The 18,061-nt window shown below is 34.9% G+C and overlaps 2 protein-coding genes across 6 annotated transcripts in view; both read right to left on the bottom strand.

Annotated features, from left to right (window-relative positions):
- Nucleotides 1-18,061, bottom strand: part of LOC145673783 (adenylate cyclase type 2-like) — a 1,485,668-nt gene that overhangs the window by 960,827 nt on the left and 506,780 nt on the right. The window lies entirely within an intron of this gene.
- Nucleotides 5,026-17,455, bottom strand: LOC145673784 (uncharacterized). Of its 4 annotated transcripts, none has more exons than XM_081743541.1 (5): nucleotides 17,193-17,455; nucleotides 11,802-12,028; nucleotides 10,404-10,581; nucleotides 9,094-9,190; nucleotides 5,026-5,152 (listed from the first exon to the last, which is right to left on the bottom strand). In XM_081743541.1, exons 2-5 carry the CDS (start codon nucleotides 12,018-12,020, stop codon nucleotides 5,089-5,091), a joined length of 558 nt encoding a protein of 185 aa, XP_081599667.1. In that variant the 5' UTR covers nucleotides 12,021-12,028; nucleotides 17,193-17,455; the 3' UTR covers nucleotides 5,026-5,088. The 4 variants fall into 4 exon arrangements, with proteins under 4 accessions (XP_081599667.1, XP_081599668.1, XP_081599669.1 ...); XM_081743542.1 differs by lacking the exon at nucleotides 17,193-17,455 and adding an exon at nucleotides 17,130-17,164; XM_081743543.1 differs by lacking the exon at nucleotides 17,193-17,455 and adding an exon at nucleotides 14,036-17,079.

The raw sequence follows: 18,061 nt of genomic DNA, 5'->3' as shown, positions 1-18,061 counted from the left end.
TGGTTACACCCATGATTATTCTGTAATAAAAGTTGAGTTCTATTTCCAAATTGAAGAAAAATTCACTTGAAATTAGACGCGGGAATCATCGCTCGTTTTACTAATTGTTTTATATGGAAACCTTTAAAAGCGTGTATCATAACAACCAGTTGACATAAAAAGATGTAGTTTTCACGTATGTGTTCGTAATTCCTTTCTCTACTTCGTAAAGTGAGCAGTTGATGTGCTAATACAATATTTCAAATAAGCGCCTCTGGTATTGTCAAGATTCGCAGTAGCGCGAGAAATCAGCGTGCAGGACTGCTTGTCGCGAATTGTCAACACCACTCAAAGCCAATTGGACGCCGCGTGAAGCCAACTCAAGGCCATGCCGCTTATCATTTGAAATCTGCTATAAGAACAAATAATAAAGAAGCTAGCTCTTCCTGTTTCATAACAATAAGAAATGATATGAAATACAATGAGCTGATCGTTACGACCTGTATATCTATTTTTGGGCCACCCTGTATTTGTCTATACATAGTTGGGAGCCTTGGTTCTAAGTTTTACTGTCAGCTAAGTAAAGAACAGAGGAGGGAAACATAGTATGTTTGCAGTTCCGTTAGTTTCTAGTTGATGAGTGTCAATTGCGTCCAGTGGCGTGCGGTGTTTTTTCTCATAGGGGACTAGGTTCGAAGACATTTCTATCAGGTGTAAAAAAAATTAGAAATCGAATAAACGTAAGCCTTACATAATTTAATAACAAAAAACAAGTTAGTAAATTAATCAAATAAAAAGTGAAACAATCATATATATACTACTATCAAACTAACCTTTATTTATATATTAAACTATTATATATTAAACTTTTCGATTACTGCGTCGTAGAAGTATCCTTGACTTTGCAGTTCATCTAGCAAGCTTTTTCCAATAGATAACAGGGAAAGTGTAGAAATTCTATTCTTGCTCTGCGTATTATGAACAGATGTCTTTACACGTTTCAAACAAGAGAATATGCGCTCTACAGTGGAAGTGCTTACTGGTATTGTTGACACCATACAACATAATTTATATGTTTCTGGAAACGTATCTTCTGCTAAACCTGTTTCTTTACGAAATGTATCATTTCAGTCAGTTTTGTTTAAAAAATCAGAGAGCCTGTAAAACTAATGTTAATTCACTCCGCAAATTGCTGAAATAAAAAAAAAAAAACTGCCGTAACTTGATTTAAGTCACAAACAAGGAATCAGGAAATCGAGTTCTGAAACACTGAAATTTCTTTGAATCTAACAGTTCAAGAAACTGCAACTCACTGAGATCTTGAAATCTCACCTCCATTTGTCTAATCACAGTGTCAATAATTTCATTGTAGAGACGCACATATTTGTTTTTTGGATCTGCTTGGTCATCTTCTTTACGTCTTTTCTTAGGAGCCTCCATGATATCATTTACTTCTACTTTTCTATAAATCTCTTCAAAATCATTTCTTGCATCTCTAAGGTGACATATCGTCTCTTTTACTTTTTCGATGCAGTGTTTCACATCCAATGTTTTACTTTGAAGAATGTTGAATAATGTGTCCGTGCTTTTTTTGCCACGCTGTTTCAGAGATGCTTCTGTTTTAGCTCTGTTTACCCACACTATTTTAGCTGCTGCCTTACTAGCGTTACAATTAAAGCAACAACTGTCTTTTAGAACTCATAGACAATGAATTAAAGTAGTTGTTTATGGCTATTGAGTGTTAACTAGTAAACTAACTTAATGCTGGTTTCCTGGAAAGCTAGTTTTTCTATTAGATTGACTTTCACCTTTGGTATTTTTATAGACGCAGTGAGTTCCAATTTCTTCTTTATGGATGATAATGAGCACCCGTATTGAAAATCGCAGGTGACGAAACTTTTGGTATGGGACGATATTCGGCAAATGGACTAGCCTGTCTGTTCCCTCTACTTGGATCACATCGAGCACGGTTGGATTACTACGAAGAGACATCTTGGAACATGTCTAGATGCAAATAGCACCATCCTGTGGTTGAAAGCGTTTTTGGAGGAATGAAAATTCATACCACAACAGCTCTTTATCACCTTTGTGAACATCATGGGAGGACGTTGCACAGCATATGTCGCTTTTCATCCCTTCAGGACCATTTCGCTATTTCTGTATACTGTCAGGAGGGAGCATTATGAATCGCAATGATTTCAGTAGAAGTTATTGTCTCTGTATAAAAGTGTCATTCTTGTCTGCTCCCGTGCATCTTTCTGTTGTTTCCTGTACCATACTATAGCATTTATGTTCTATTTTTTACACCAATATATGTATGCCACTTGGGAATAACACAACATGCAAAACTTAATTTCGTTTTTCAAAATTTCCTCGCAAGCATATTAGCAAAAGTGGTGCCATGATCTTTGGGTTCAGCGAAAAATCTGGAGTTGAGGCTTTTTCCTAAGGTCGAAATGATATAGGAAGATCAGTAGATGTTAGTCATGAGGTTGTAAGATATAGGAAAAAATGGCGCGTTTGATTAGCCTGTCGGTTAAAGATGTCACACTTTTACACCGTAATTGAAGGAAGACTTAAACTGAATTGTTCCAGCTCAGGCTTTCAGCATAAAAACATCTTGAACGATCCAATGTAACTGTAGGGAAAGGAAAATGTACTCTGGTGTCTTTTTACCAGCAAAATATTGGAATCCTTGCGACGGTTACGTTCTGTATTAGGAGTTAAAAGTATAAATATTCTGTAGGGATGGACATTGGAGGTGGTCTTATAAAAATTCATATATATGGTAGACCCGGGTTCGATTCCTGGCGGGAGCTCATGTGGTTCGGATTCCACGTTAACCAGTAGGTCCACGTCTCATATAGCCTCGCTGCTGAACGGGACGTAAAACTCAAAATCAACTCAACTCATATATATGGTAGGAAGAACGAATAAAATGTTCCTCACCTTTTAAGTTCTAATTATTTACCCAGATAGCAGAAACAGCTTGCCACAAGCATGATATAAGCTTGTCGTGACAAGGATATAAGCTTGTCCCAAGCTTGTTACGACAAGTCTGTAAGCGTATATCAAGGCTGATTCAAGCGACGAAGTTGACAGGCGACAAGCATATTGTAGGCTTATACTGTAAGATTGTTTCAAGCTTGTCAGCTCAAGCTTATTGCAAACTTGTTACATAAAGCATGCTACAGGCTTGTTACCTCAAGTTTATTTTAAACTTGGTACGTAATGCTTGCTCCAGGCTTGTTACCTCAAGTCTATTTCAAACTTGGTACAAAATGCTTGCTACAGGCTTGTTACCTCAAGTTTATTTCAAACTTGGTACGTAATGCTTGCTCCAGGCTTGTTACCTCAAGTCTATTTCAAACTTGGTACATAATGCTTGCTACAGGCTTGTTACCTCAAGTTTATTTCAAACTTGGTACATAATGCTTGCTACAGGCTTGTCACCTCAAGCTTATTTCAAGCTGTCCACTTCAAGTTTAGCACATGCTTAATCTGTCTCGTTTATTGCAAGCTTCTCAGTAAAGCTTGATACAAATTTATTTCTGCACGTGAGAAAATGATTCATCTGCTTGGCGACATGTATAATGTTTGATGTGAAGGTTAGTATAATGTTCAATGTGTAAGTTACATAAATGATGGTGTGTATTCTTTTGCCATCTGAGGTGTTTAGATATTGCCATCACTTTATTGGCATTATTTTAAATATATATAGGGGAAACCATACCATACTTACTATTAATAGTAAACATAGTAGTAAGCTATGGTTTCTGCAATATTTTTAAAAGAATGCCAATAAAGTGGTGGCAATATCCAAACACCCTCAGATGGCAAAAGAACACACACCATCATTTATGTAACTTACACACTGAACATTATACTAACCTTCACATCAAACATTATACATGACGCCAACCAGATGAATCATTTTCTCACGTGCAGAAACAAATCTGTATCAAGGTTGACACTACTGGGCCTCACATCAAATCTTATACAAAATGAAATTAACCTCATATAGACAACAATCCTGCAAAAATAAACGTAAAGGTGACGACGAAAGAACTGTTAAACCTACATAAGCAATGTTCTGAAAAAGAATAGTTGTGTTCGGTCAAAATGAAAGCAAAATAATGTATACTTTCACAATCTGTATTATGCTTCTTTCCTTCGTCCATTATGCATCTTTGCAGCACGAGGTTCAAGTTTACTTCTGTTGAGTAACATTATTGAAATATCATGTTAAATTATAAATCCATGTCTCACACAACATTGGTGTTGAATATATACCCCATACTCCAGTCTATTGAGATTAGTATCTTATCTCAACATAGAAAGCAACACTTTTCCTGAGTTCCTTGGTGAATATACTATGCGACCTGGCAGATCAGTATCCAATTAGTTTACCATTAACCACAGTTTGATGTTGAAGTTGAGCGTCCCGTTTCAGCACGAAGTTTTACATGAGACACTGACCTGTAGAATCCGAACAGTAATGCGTTTAGTGTTTGTAAGGTCTTCCACTGGGAATCGACCACGACCCTAGGCGCACCAAAGACGTACACCACTAGACAAGCGTCAAGGGCTAAGCAAACTTTTAAATTATCAGATTTCAGGAAAGAAAGAAATATAAATTAAATCCTAGAACCACTGCTACACAGGGTGCGAAATACTGAGGATGGCCATTCCCACACTTCAAAATTTTGGAAGAAAATTCATCCTAAATAATTTACTGGAGAGATAAGGTGACATCGACACTGTCAGAAGTATACAAACTATTTACAGTAAATCTGTGCAGTTAGTGGACAACCTAGTGGATAAGCATTATCCCTAACCTTACATATATCAATAATTTTGGATGTTCAATATATGAAATCTTCATTTCAAAACTTTCCAGTGCAATTTTTTTTTACTTATTTATTTACTCCTATCTCTCCCCCATCATAACTGTTATGATTTCGCATCCTGCTGCTACATATTTGAAATAAATTATCCCTATATTCTACACAACAACTGATATAAGGTTCCATGAAAACAACCAGCTTGTATTACAATGTTATTTATTGAACTTATTTACATATTTTGTATTATTTCTTACTTATTTCCTTAATTGGGTTCCTCAACTTCAACGGTGTGACCTTCCACTACAGGTTTTGAATTTCTTCGTTCTCTGCAAAATAACGATCATAAATACGTACTGAAAAACATGTAATTGATTGCACAGTTAAAAGAAAACATTCATATTGTTTACCTTATAAATACGCTCTCATTAAAATAAATTATTATTCTTTGAAGTAAGTGCCACACAAGGCAACAGAGTCTGGCACTCGTTTCTCAGATCTGGTGATCCATGGCTTGGAGGCACTCCAAATATGATCTCTATAGCATTACGGTAGAATTTTTTATAGTGAATTAATATTCCCTAATCGAGCTCACCTATTCAGATGTTAGATTTGTAGTGTGACACTTCTTATTCAAAGTGTCTTGACTATGTCAAATACAATATAATTCATCTTCCCATACTGAAAATTAATAAAGTAATTTTAAACACTACTATACATAAACATTACCCAAACACTCTTTCGGTTCAGTGGCATCCCTTATATTCTACATTTTACGTTTTACAGCCTTATTTGATTAAATTTTGACGATCACTCATAAGAAACACTTGAAAGAATCGCGTTTGTTACAATTACAACATACTCTCCCACAGTCTGATATTAAGTCATCTCGGGATCGCACGAATCTGTCTGGGTCTACAGGGTCAGGGATCTGACTACTTCGGGATCACGAGTCACGAAGTATGTTACTCGTTTCATCACTGGTACCACTGCATGGTATTTATTCACTTTACCTATTTCAATGTTCTAGTGCCAGTAAATTTTCAGTAAAGTTTTTTTTTGTTTCCTAGCTGAAAATGTGCATTGTTCTGTGAGAGCATCAATTGAGATAAATCCAGAAAATGTCATATTGACTCACTCGGTACTGTTGTATAAGCACGGCGTTACGAAAAACAAACGAAGTAATCACTGATATAAGAAATCACTGAGAGATGGAAGAACAAATATTTACTTATTTCTGTAATTTTCTCTCCATGCCTTGTATGAAATGCAATCTGATCTCACGATTCACAGGAAAGATAGGTCATAAGTGTGTGAACCTATATACCATGTATTCTTCACGGAGCAACATAAATGACAGATGATGACCTACAAGGCGTTATCCTGCGTCACGTACAACAGAACGCGTGGGAAAGTGTAGTTCGCAATTCACAGGAAACGTGTAGAATTTACTAAAGTAGGCACCGTGTACACGGACAACTTCGTACCATTTTGCAACGAGTTTAGAACATACCTTAGAGGTTCAATGAAATATTTCTCTTTAAAAATAAAAAATAAAAAAGTTATTGGTGACTAATACGTAAAGAGGTGTTGAACAACAATTCACTGGAATTATTTGTGACAGTAAAACAAACGGATTTTAATCCTGAGCCTTACAGCGGAGGAATACATCTTTGCAACGTTTCATTCTTTCAAAACACAAGAATCACTGATAGGAAGACATGCATATTGCCTTCATCATACATATCAAATGAAGAAGGGATGACTCATTACCGTAAATGTAACACTAAGTTTATTTGACCCATATTCATGGAACGTCGTGTCGGAGTCATTAGCGTCGTTTCACAATTCATTATAGAGAAGTAATAAATACTCCTGCAACCTATCGACCTAGTTCTTTATATCCCATCTTTGAAAGCAGAAACATTTCTCAGTGTACATGGCACAAGGCAGGAAAATCACTTCATTTACTTCAATCCAGTCAAATTCTGAATGCATTTTAAGTCCTATGTCTCCCTATTTATTTTCCTGGTAATTTGTTGTTGAGTGTTTACGCATACGCATACTTTGGCGTGCTCCATCCTATTGAAATCTTTTTGTCTTTGGGGGAAAAAACTACTCTTACTTTTTAAATTTATTTTGTTATTACTGCCACTGCTGAATGAAGTCTTTATCTTGTGGATAAAACATTAACCTTTATTTCTTGTTCAATTTTAGTGTTGATTACTTCTTTTTCATACTGAATGAAGTCTTATCTTCCCGAAAACTCGGGAATGTCTTTGTAAGAGAGAAATTTGCATTTACTATTATTTTGTCTTTTAACAAAATTTTCTAACTGCTGAAGTCTTTATCTTCTAGGAAAAAAAACTGTTTCTTTATTAGTTTTAATGTTATTTTACTTCTTTTCTATCTCCTGAATGAAACCGTATCTTCTGAGAAGGAAAAAAAACTACAATACCATCTGTATCTTAATTAATTATAGTACTTTATTGCTTGTTTCTATAATAAACGAAATAATCTTATCGTCTGGAAGATTCTGCAATTGCATATTTCTCTATTACAATGGCATTGCAGAGTTTTCCAGAATGTAAGATGATTTCATTTACTATAGAAAAGAAGTAATTAACTCTAATCAATCAAGAAAGAGGGTGGTATTGTAGTTTTTCTCTCATGAGATGAGTTCGTTCAGTAGATAGAAAAGATGTAAAATAACACTAAAATTAGTCAAGAAAAAAAGAGGTTAGTTGCTTTCTGTTTTTCATGCAGCAGGTAGGAAATGTTTTTAGAAGGCAAATATAACAGTAAGTGCCTATCTCTCTATTACTCTGACATCGCAGTTTTCAAAAAATGAAATTTCCCGCAGTATAGAAAAGAAGTAATCAACACCAAAATTAACCAAGGAATAAAAGTTATTCTTAGAAAAAAAAAGATTTCATTCAGCAGATAGGAGTAATCAAAAAATAAAATTAACAGAGGTACTTTCTTCCAGAAGACAAAAAAATAAAAATGTAAACAGTAATGAATCTCGATTTTAGTTAATATTTCCATCCTCCGAGGAAAGTAACAGGCAAGTTGCTAAATTATAAAGGATAATAAAATAATAAATACATACAAGGTAAACATTTCATCTCATTTCACTGTGTACTAATACATGAGTGCGTAAAAATGAACTCATCTCGCTATATAAAATACAAAGACCTAAGTGATTGAGTGACCGACAGATCTTTGCACAGGCCAAATCGCTTAAGATAGACAAGTTAAATATGGACAGTACATGGGATTTGTTACGTAGGATACCACTAAGGAAGGATTTTTGCAAATTCGACAGGAAGGGGAGGAAAATAGGTGTGGGACGTATTTTTAAAATATGACCATATCTCCGAATTCCTTAAGGTTACAGACTTGAAATTTGATATTCGGATGTATCATTTCAAATAATTTGACATATTTAAGCGGTTTTTGATATTTTAGTACAAAGGAAAAAAAGAAAAAAAAAGGTGAGAAAGAAAAGAAAAGGAGTGAGGATTACAATTATTATAAGATGTCAAAATCTCTGAATTTATGAAGGTTTGAAACATGAAATTTGGTATTTTCATATTATTTAAAATAAGTAGATAAGAATTTAAGCGCTTTTGAAATATGCCTCGAAGGTAAGAAAGGGGGGTGGAAAGAAAAATGGATGGGGATTATAATTATTATAGTAAAGTATTTAATTCCTTAAGGTGAGAGATTTGAAGTTCAGTATTTCCATTTCTCATTTAAAATACTTTGCCACGTGTTTCGGCCCTCTTTTTTCTTTTTTGACATGCTAGTAAAAAGGGAAAGAAACGATGTGGAGAGGAGAAAAAAAAAGGTGGGGATTACAATTATTCTAATAAAATGTCGGTATCTCTAAATCTTTTAAGATTTGAAATATGGAAGTAACTTCTCATTTAAAATTATTACAAAAGCGTTTTATGATACATATCCTAAAAGGAAGAAAAAGGGAAGGATTACAATTATTATAATAAGATGTTCATACCTTGGGGTCCGGGAAAGTAAGAGGCATTGAAACGGTGGAAATCTCTTTTTCCTCCAAATCCACAGAATTCTATGCATATGATATTGATCTAGTGACCTATAGATGTGAGAAATGTAGTGAATACAAAACGTATATGTAGAGAAGAACGCGTCCATGGACTAAGTTGCAGATCCCTGGCTTATTTAGTGATGGTAAGAACTTTCCGATATCTCTCGTGATTGTAAGGAAAATAGGTAAAACTATACTTACCTACGCAGTAGTCTAGGCTCCGCCTGCTGCAGCCAAACACCCAATACTTCCTTCACCGTTTCTTCTGTTGCGACGGTGTACATCTTACGAACAGCAGCTGAAAAGAAAGATAGAATTTCAAGCAAGTACTAGCGATTTTTATTCTTTAAAAAAACTGTCATTTGAAATAAATTTCCCTCTTAAATAGCTTTACGGAATTATGGTATGGTTTGTAAACATGGATACCTAGAGCTGAAACTAATTCCTATATTATTTTTCAAGTCACCTAAGCTAGGCCCCTATTTTGTGATTTTTATGTAAGGGTACTATAGAAAGTTATCTTCCACCACACTTTTGGTATATTATATAATGGAAAAGTTACATTTTTCGATACAAGTGTAACAAGACTTTCTTCCGGTGCCCTTAGTGGTGATATGGTTTTGAGTCAACGTTTAAAGTCACCTTAAATAACACTACAAAAAACACATGTGTTTCGGCTAACTTCGTTGTCACGAAAAATTGAAAGATGAAGTCGACAGAAAGACGAAAGTTTGACTATTCGCCGTCTTGAAAGCCTGCAACTTTTCTCTTTTTATACTGGAATTATGGTAACTTCGAAAGCTATGTTCTTCTAGTGTTTTATCTGCGTTCCAGTGTTAGACAAAGAGCTCTGAAATTTTGCACCTTTAAAATATCGGCAGGGGAGACAGTTTGGCATACTATGTAATACTACCAGACTAATAGTGTTGCCAACCCAACAAAGTTATATTCGTGTGGTAGACAGTATCAAATTTACAGGTATACACGAAAAGTCTGGTGCAAAATTATACTTCACAGTAGTGATTCCTACACTGTACTTCAATTTAAATTCGTTGACACTATTGACTTTATTTAGCCCTGGAATCATTCCTACCTTGGAATTTTATTTGGTTTTAGATTTTCCGTACACCTTACAAATTCTTTTGAATGCTTTTTCAAGCAAAGATTTGTTTAAATATGTACTTTGCCAGTAAAGCTTTGTTTACAACATAGAGTGTTGGATCAGTTATTGAATTTCCTATACATTCTACACAGATGTTATATTCACCCAGTAAGGGTGAACACATTTACATATTTTACTACTTGACAGTAAAAGAATCCTAAAGTACTCAAAGCATACTTTATTCATGAAGAATTACTTCTTATTGCTTGGGACATACTAATATGAGAACACACGTCCAGTACGAGAGAAGTAAGACTTAATAATTAGCAAACTGGAATTTTGTATGGTTACTAGCATAAATAAATAAATGAAGTTAAATATTTCAGTACAACTTTTCAAATCAACTTACTGTTGATCTTATTGCACATTTGGTTGGACCCAAAGGTGTGCTTTTTTGCTTCATGATCCTTGGTTTCCTGCCAGAGTAGGAGAATTCCATTGCGAGTTTGTCGCACAAAGTTCTTCTTATTGCATTGTGAGCGAAACCTTTTAAAATCCTTACCACCAATTGACAGTAATACTTTTACCTGAAAGAAAGGAAAGTATTTAGATCTAATGCATGCTGAAATCAAAAAGAAAAGCAATATATATAAGGGTCCGTATTGTTATGTTTTTCTACCAGTGGAAAAAAAACGAAGCATGAATGAAACTAGATTAATTTTTAGATACCGTAATGTGAAGTGTGAAAAAAAAGCGTGGGGTTCTGAGTTTCACGGAAGGCCGTATCAAATGGGCTACGTGACTAACAAAAACTGTTTGCCTGGGATTTATTTGGTAACTTTCAGCTTTATATCGGAATAGAGGTTATTTAAAAGGACCATTGTCCGTTTGAATTAGAAAAAAATACTATATATATATATATATATATATATGTGTGTGTGTGTGTGTGTGTGTGTGTGTTTGTGTGTGTATGTATATGGAAATTACATACACTTCCAAAAGTAACAAGTAACAGTGGGTTAATCAATGCTGCCAACAAGTAGTGTCAGAAAATAGCTAAATGACGCACAAAAACTAGCTAAAAATGGCTCAACTTACCTTAAATTATAGGTAACAGAATTTAGGAATAAAGGAACTAAATATTTGGTACTTTAAGTCTACTAGTTTACAAAGATGTTCTAATATTATTTATCTTTTGATATCCTCAAATCAAACAGTTTCACAATACAATTTGTTCCTTCATTGACTAGAAGTAATAAAATCTCTTGAATTATTTTCAACTTCTAATGCTGGGTATGGCTTTATAACACTATTGATCTATCACAAAAATATATCCATGCACATGCACGCATCTCAACAAGAAAAACTCCACCCAAACTAAAAATACACTAGAAACTAATCAAACAAATTGACTATGGAGAAACCAGATCCAGGAATCCCAATCTACCGTGACGGATAGGTGGGACTGATAAAAGATATCTAATCTACTGTGACAATGTAAGTGCTGTTGTAAACAAAAGAATTAGAAAAATACCAAGATAAACTACTTTTTTTAGGTTTTTCATATTTTCTAAAAAAAAATTAACTGCAAAAGATGTAATTGCCGCTATATTAGCAAGTATGAATGGCAAGTTGACCAAAATTATAGTCCATAGCTAATGCACATGATAATGGCTAAATTGGCAAAAATGGAGTTGATGCTAACATTGAGTCAAAAGAGAGATGTTCCAAAAAGACGTAAATTAAAAGATATAACAAAGATTTGAAACCTGCTTCATAACTTGTACAGGTTTGATAGGATACTTACATATTTCTTTCCGAAGTTAGGTTCTTCAAGCTTTCTCTCAAATGTTTGAAAATCATTCAACGTTCGCAGAGGCAGAAGGCCAAGAAGTTCGGATTCTTCGTTTATGGACTCTGCTTTCACACTCACACCATTACTTAGAAGTGTGTCGACCTTCTTCTCGACGGAAGATACTCTTTCACTAAGGTCAGCTAAAGTAGATTGCATTTGGCCAAATACCATTCTGATATCTGCAATAAATTTTAGGAAATATTGTTTTGAAGGTGTTAATATAACTAGAAAATATATTATTTCACAAACCATTGAAACAATTAAATGTACATTCATGTTCAAAATGATTGTCGCATATCTATAACTGTCTTCTTGTAAGAATATAATTTGATAATGATTTTGCAGGATACTTTTAATACCGATACTATGTGTATAATCGAGAAATGTATATTTGTGGAAAATTTTATAGGGAAAGAATTATAAGCACATAAATTAGAATGAGTAAAACAAATGGTCAAGAAAGCTTTATTTTCGTTTTTTTGTTCTTATTTACTGCTCTTTTGACATGAAATTTGCCACATACATGTCTTTGCCGATTACGCACATACCAACATTGTACGAAATACAGGGCGAATTCGTTATCAAATTTTATTCCTACAACAACATATTTATAGACATGCGACAATAATTTTGGACATGGGTGTACGTTTGTGGTGGACAAACACCGTGTGCGTAGATTTTCTCAGGGTTCTGCCGTTCCCCTCCACTTTCTTCAATCCATTATTTAATTCATTCTCATCATCACCGTCTCCTTTAGGCTGCCCCGCATAACCGTGGGACAAAACTCAAAGATTTTATTTAAATATGATTTCGCTGTTCATTTAATCAGAAATCTTGGGGGGAAAAGTGGGGAACAATTAGGAAGACGTGTTTAGAAGACCACTACGTTGCAGAATTATGACCAGGTCATTAGAGTATGACTTCATAAATCAGCACTACGGAAGGAAAGGGTTGATTGCTCAGAGGTAGAACGTTGCCTTTTGGTGCGACGGATCTTTGGTTCAATCTCCGGCCTTATGAGTTTATGATGGACAATATCATATTCGTGAGGGTTTTCCCGTTCTCATGCCACTAATTCCTTCATAATCATTCACTATCATTAGTCATCCGTGTATCTTAACATTAACCCTAGGAAGACTAAACTATAATTGGTCACGTGAAAGACTAAGGGGTGTCAATTTTGCTCGTGGTTGTAAATTCCAATTTTAACCCTACTAATGTATTTTAAAGTTATTTAATGACTGCTACTAATAAATGTGAGTTGTAAAACTATTTTAAGACTTGTGAAATTTTATTTTAATAGGAAATATTACAAGTCCCAGTACAGACTACTACCGCATTTGGTTAGCAGACATGAAGTAGCTTGAAATACAATTCGCCTGTGTAGACAATTTACTATACTAAACCTGAGAGTATTACGTTTGCTCAATGTATAAAAGTAGATTATGTTAATTTAGTCATCCATTCAAAGAATAGATAAGTTTACATGATCCTTTCAAAGTAAAACTGTACTCCTCTTAACATTTCTAAGTTGCTAAAAAAAAATGTACTTAGTCTCCTGCGCTAAAAAAAAAAAAAACTACCACAATAATGTGCTTTCTAATAAAACTAAATTTAAGTTTAGATTACAGAAGAAAATACAAAAAAATTCAAACGTTGTAAAATTCATTTGTTCGGGCAAAGAGAAAAAGAAAGTGCGGGCAAATTTGACCCACCTTCGTCTTTCTATGGTTAAGGACATAACAGCGGGGTTATGAAGAACGGGACCTACAGCTTAAAGTGAGATCCGAACCACTACTCAGTTGCACTCGAGAGATATTGTTCTTCATTTGAACTCGAAACCAGAATCCCTTGATAACAAAGGCGATAAATCCACAGACCCATCATCCACGGAGGTCAACTGATAGAAATACGTTGCAGTGATCTTGCATACTTGTGAATATTTTAGGAGCCACTTAAGAACCAAAAGGGAAAGAACTGCAAAATGGAATCACTCTATAGTTATACAGATTAAATCAATGGACAATTTTAAAAGACTATATAGTACAGAAGATCTAATTTAGTCAGTCAGAAATATAGGCTTAATTTAATTTGCTAATCAATACAGGAAGTGACTAACAGTTCTGGACCATTCATACTATCTTTCTAAATAAAACTTATTATTATTATTAACAAACCAGTCAAACCTAATAGAAATCTCTGTTTCGTCGATCTACTTTCCAATGTTATAAATTTAGACACTTAATCAGCTTCTGTGGAAAAGTTTTGTTGACCGTCCGCTAGTGTGGCAGCGCACTACAGGCAGTTCGGCGGGAACTCCAAACTTGATAAAATAAAATCACAATTAAAAAGACAAGTTAAAAAAGTATATTTCACGAATCCCACCCCCACTCAACTTGTGGACTATCATGCCTCCGACAAGGAAAATTCAAGCTTAACCAATGCTGAAGGAGTAGACTGCTGAATAATTTATGATGTAATGGCAAATCATTTGCAGAACTAGTTGACCTATGACCTATAGTTTGAGCGAGTTGCGTTCATTTCTCGAGGTTGCGACCTTGTTCAATCGAATCATCAGCCTCAAATTACCTTTACTCTCAAAAAAAAGGGGGCAACGGTTACTCCACTTTAATCTAAGGTAAACGTATTAAAAAAAACTGTTGTAAAGCAAACATTCCGGTTTAAGTGAAAAAAAGTTTAAAAAAACACGGTTTTGGCCAATCCTGAAAAATAACGTTATTTCTTTATTACATCCGTTCAGATTGCAAATATTTTTCTGAGATTTTAGATCCAGACTTCATTCACCTGGTAGAAAAAAAAAGTAAACAAAAGCACTAAAATCAATTAAGAGACAGAAGTTACTGTTTTTAGAGGATAAAAAGATAAAAATGTAAGCAACGAAAAACCTAGTTTTCTTCAAACTTACACCCTCGACTTCTTACCTAACAAACTTCAAACTAATATGCCAATTTATTTTCGCGTAATAATCCATTTTGAATTATTATTAATATCTAATAACTAATTTTTCGAAATTCATAGTTCTTTTACCCTAAACCCAAAAGTCCATACCCGATCGAACCTTTCCTTGCACTTATTGTAAAGCGATGAAATGAGTGATATCACTTAATCTAAGATTGATGAAGTATACCTTAGAATAAGTAATTGTTACTAAATAAAGTCGGACATAAGTATTTATATTCTTCAATTTTGCCCCCAACCTCCGAATAAATATGGAAGAACATAAGGAACGACAGATAAGCATGATGCATTCTAAAATGAGTGAAATGTCCAGGCTTGCTTGCTGCATTTAAATATCATCCGTACCGATTCTTGGGGAAGCCACATCGGTTAAAATTTTTAGTGTATCGGTGAAAGCTAAAACAAGAAAGCTTAGGCAATGTATTAATTCAAAGCAGTTTTCTCCTTGATTGTAGAGATAAAACGTAATTTTCATTACTTTAGCGGACGGCTCTCCAAATTTAAATCGATTTTGTCGATTTTTTCACTAGATTTGGGGCACTACTTTACAAACGCTTCACGAACCACAGCTGAGCGAGCGGAGGGGATTAGAAGCCCCGTAGGACTCGTTTTTCCCCTTATCTTTTAAGTTACACACGATTGGCATTGCAGCCATTGTAGACTGTCATTTTCCAAAACTTAACATACAAATACTGGCATTTCGTTCCTTGCTTGTATTCAACCGCCTTCCGCCCTGGCAAATAGCTCCACCATAACATGCTTACTTTCCCATGTATACTCATTTGCACATACAATTTATTGAGTTTAAAACACTTACATTATCATTTAACTACCTTCATTATTAATATGGGGTTAACTTTAGCAGATGGCTCTACCTAATTAAATAAATTATTTTAATGTGTTTAGACTTCATAAATCGTATCTGTTATATAGAATCCTACGAAATGGAAAATTAAGTATGTTATGGTGGATCTAATTGACAAGGCGGTAGGCAGACGAATACAAGCAAGGAATGAGATGGCAGTAAGTACATATGAAGCTTTGGAAAATGACCGTCTGCAATGGTTGCAATACCAAACGCGTGTAACTTAAAAAGTAGAAAAAAAACGAGCCCTGCGGGGCATCTATTCCCCTTCGATCGCTCAGCTATGCTACGTAAAGTGTTATGTAACGGCATATTTTTTGAACTGGGGGGGGCAATATTTTGCTTAAATTTTGTACTATCTTGGTATATATTTTGTATTATCTTTTTTTTATGGTTTAGGTAGGTTAAGTTAGTTTGGGTTAGGTTGGGTTAAGATACTTGGGCATTACTCGAGCAGATGGTTCTACCAAATGTTCACACATTGCATTTCCGGGTTCCTTTTTGTAGAATATCTACTAAATGAGAAGCTAGTGCATAAACCACGAACCAACTTGTGCTAGGTGGCCACAAAAAAAAGCACGAATGCCATCTAACCGAGTCAGGGCAGGGGTGTTGCTGGGTATCCCGAGCGGAGCGAGGGGATGCGTCCGTAGAGAGCAGGCGTGTCAGCGACGGAGGACATGCACATAAACGAGGAAAGTGGAAAAATACATAAAATATCCGCAATAATTTTTACACGGTGATTTTACCTGAATTCGTACTTTCTTCCTATATTTTCTGTTTTTGATGATTTAGGTTAGGTTTGGTTACGTTATGTTAGTAATTACGGTTACGTAACACCAACTCATTTCTCCTGTAAACACGGTGGTTTTACCTGATTTTGGCCCCCAAGTTCCAAAATTCTCTATATGTAACAGTATTATCTCAAATCTAGTGAAAAATGACCATAAAATCGATATAAATATGGTACAGCCGTCTGCTAAAGCAATGCCTTAACAGTTATCAAGTATTCCACCTATAAATTTTTAATATGATAAAGCCGTCTGCTGAAGTTAACCCTCTAATTTTTGTACTGATATTCAGGGGTGTCCGAGGAATATTTTCTAGGGAGGGGCCCATCTCCATGGTTGCTATATTACGCCTGGTATTTAATATACATGGTTTCCTATATTACGTATACATTTTCGTAAGCCAAAGGGGGCCCGGGCCCCACCGCCCTCCCCTTCGGGCGCCTATGCTGATGCTAATTGTCAAGAGCCATCACTGACTTTAAAGAATCTAATGGCTAAATATGGTATACATTATACGGATGAACACACTTAAAAAAAAGAAAACAACATAAAAGGTATAAACATAAAATTCCATCCATATTTGAAAAGTAATGAAGTAATACTATCCTAAAAGCGCTCAGCGCACCAGTCTAAAATAAAAATTACCTTTTTATTTTGTAACTAAAACTAAAGTAGGGCTTACTATTACATTTCATACACATAGCTTACCTTTGTTTACCTTTTGGAAGAAATCAAACTACTCACCAATCCTACAGATGGCTCCATTTGCTAAACAATCGACAAACGTCAAGCGTTTTGAATCAAGCTTGAAATAGGCTTAGTAGAAAGTTGATAAATTCAAGCTTCTTTTCAAGTTAAAAACAAGCTAAAATAAACGTTGATTGTCGCTTGTCGCATTCAAGCTTCTTTTCAAGTTAAAAACAAGCTAAAATAAACGTTGATTGTCGCTTGTCGCATCAACTGTACATTGCTAAGCCAAAATCAAGGGAAAGCGACCCTTGATTTAAGCTTACATGCTATCTGGGTATACTGGTAGTTCAACTTTTCTGAAACATTGTGAGGAATGGCGGATCTTGTAAGGAAAAAAAGATTTATATTGAGGAGTTCTCACATTGTATTGCTTCCTTTAGAAGTTGCATATTCTTGTTTGATGCACAGTGTTCATGACTGATACAAGTTGTCTATATTATTTCGGAATACCCTCTTGATGTCATTATTACTATTATCTTTTACATATATACAGAGCTCGTTGACTCCTTTCTATTATTGAGGAATATGTTCTTCATGAATATTAAAACTAATATTTAATTTTACAGCTCACATGTGTCATTAGCCGACTATACGAACCTTCATTTAGATGACGATTGATCAACACATTGTCTTCTTAGGTGCTATTTCTTCTCTCTTCTCTCTGACTGCAGATCGCTACTTTTCAATTAGGATAAGTCCACAATTTCTCAAGATATTGGGTTAATACCAGAAATTACTCTACCTATGTCCCTACCGGAATCAAACCCAAGACCACCTGTACTAATCACGAGAACACATTGATAAGAGTAATTAAATTTTTGTTCCTT

The sequence above is a fragment of the Thermobia domestica genome, chromosome 17, assembly GCF_964235325.1.
Source record: "Thermobia domestica chromosome 17, izTheDome1.hap1.1, whole genome shotgun sequence".
Classification (NCBI taxonomy): domain Eukaryota; kingdom Metazoa; phylum Arthropoda; class Insecta; order Zygentoma; family Lepismatidae; genus Thermobia; species Thermobia domestica.
The sequence above is the reverse complement of the archived record's forward strand: the minus strand, read 5'-3'. Positions and strand labels throughout refer to the sequence as shown.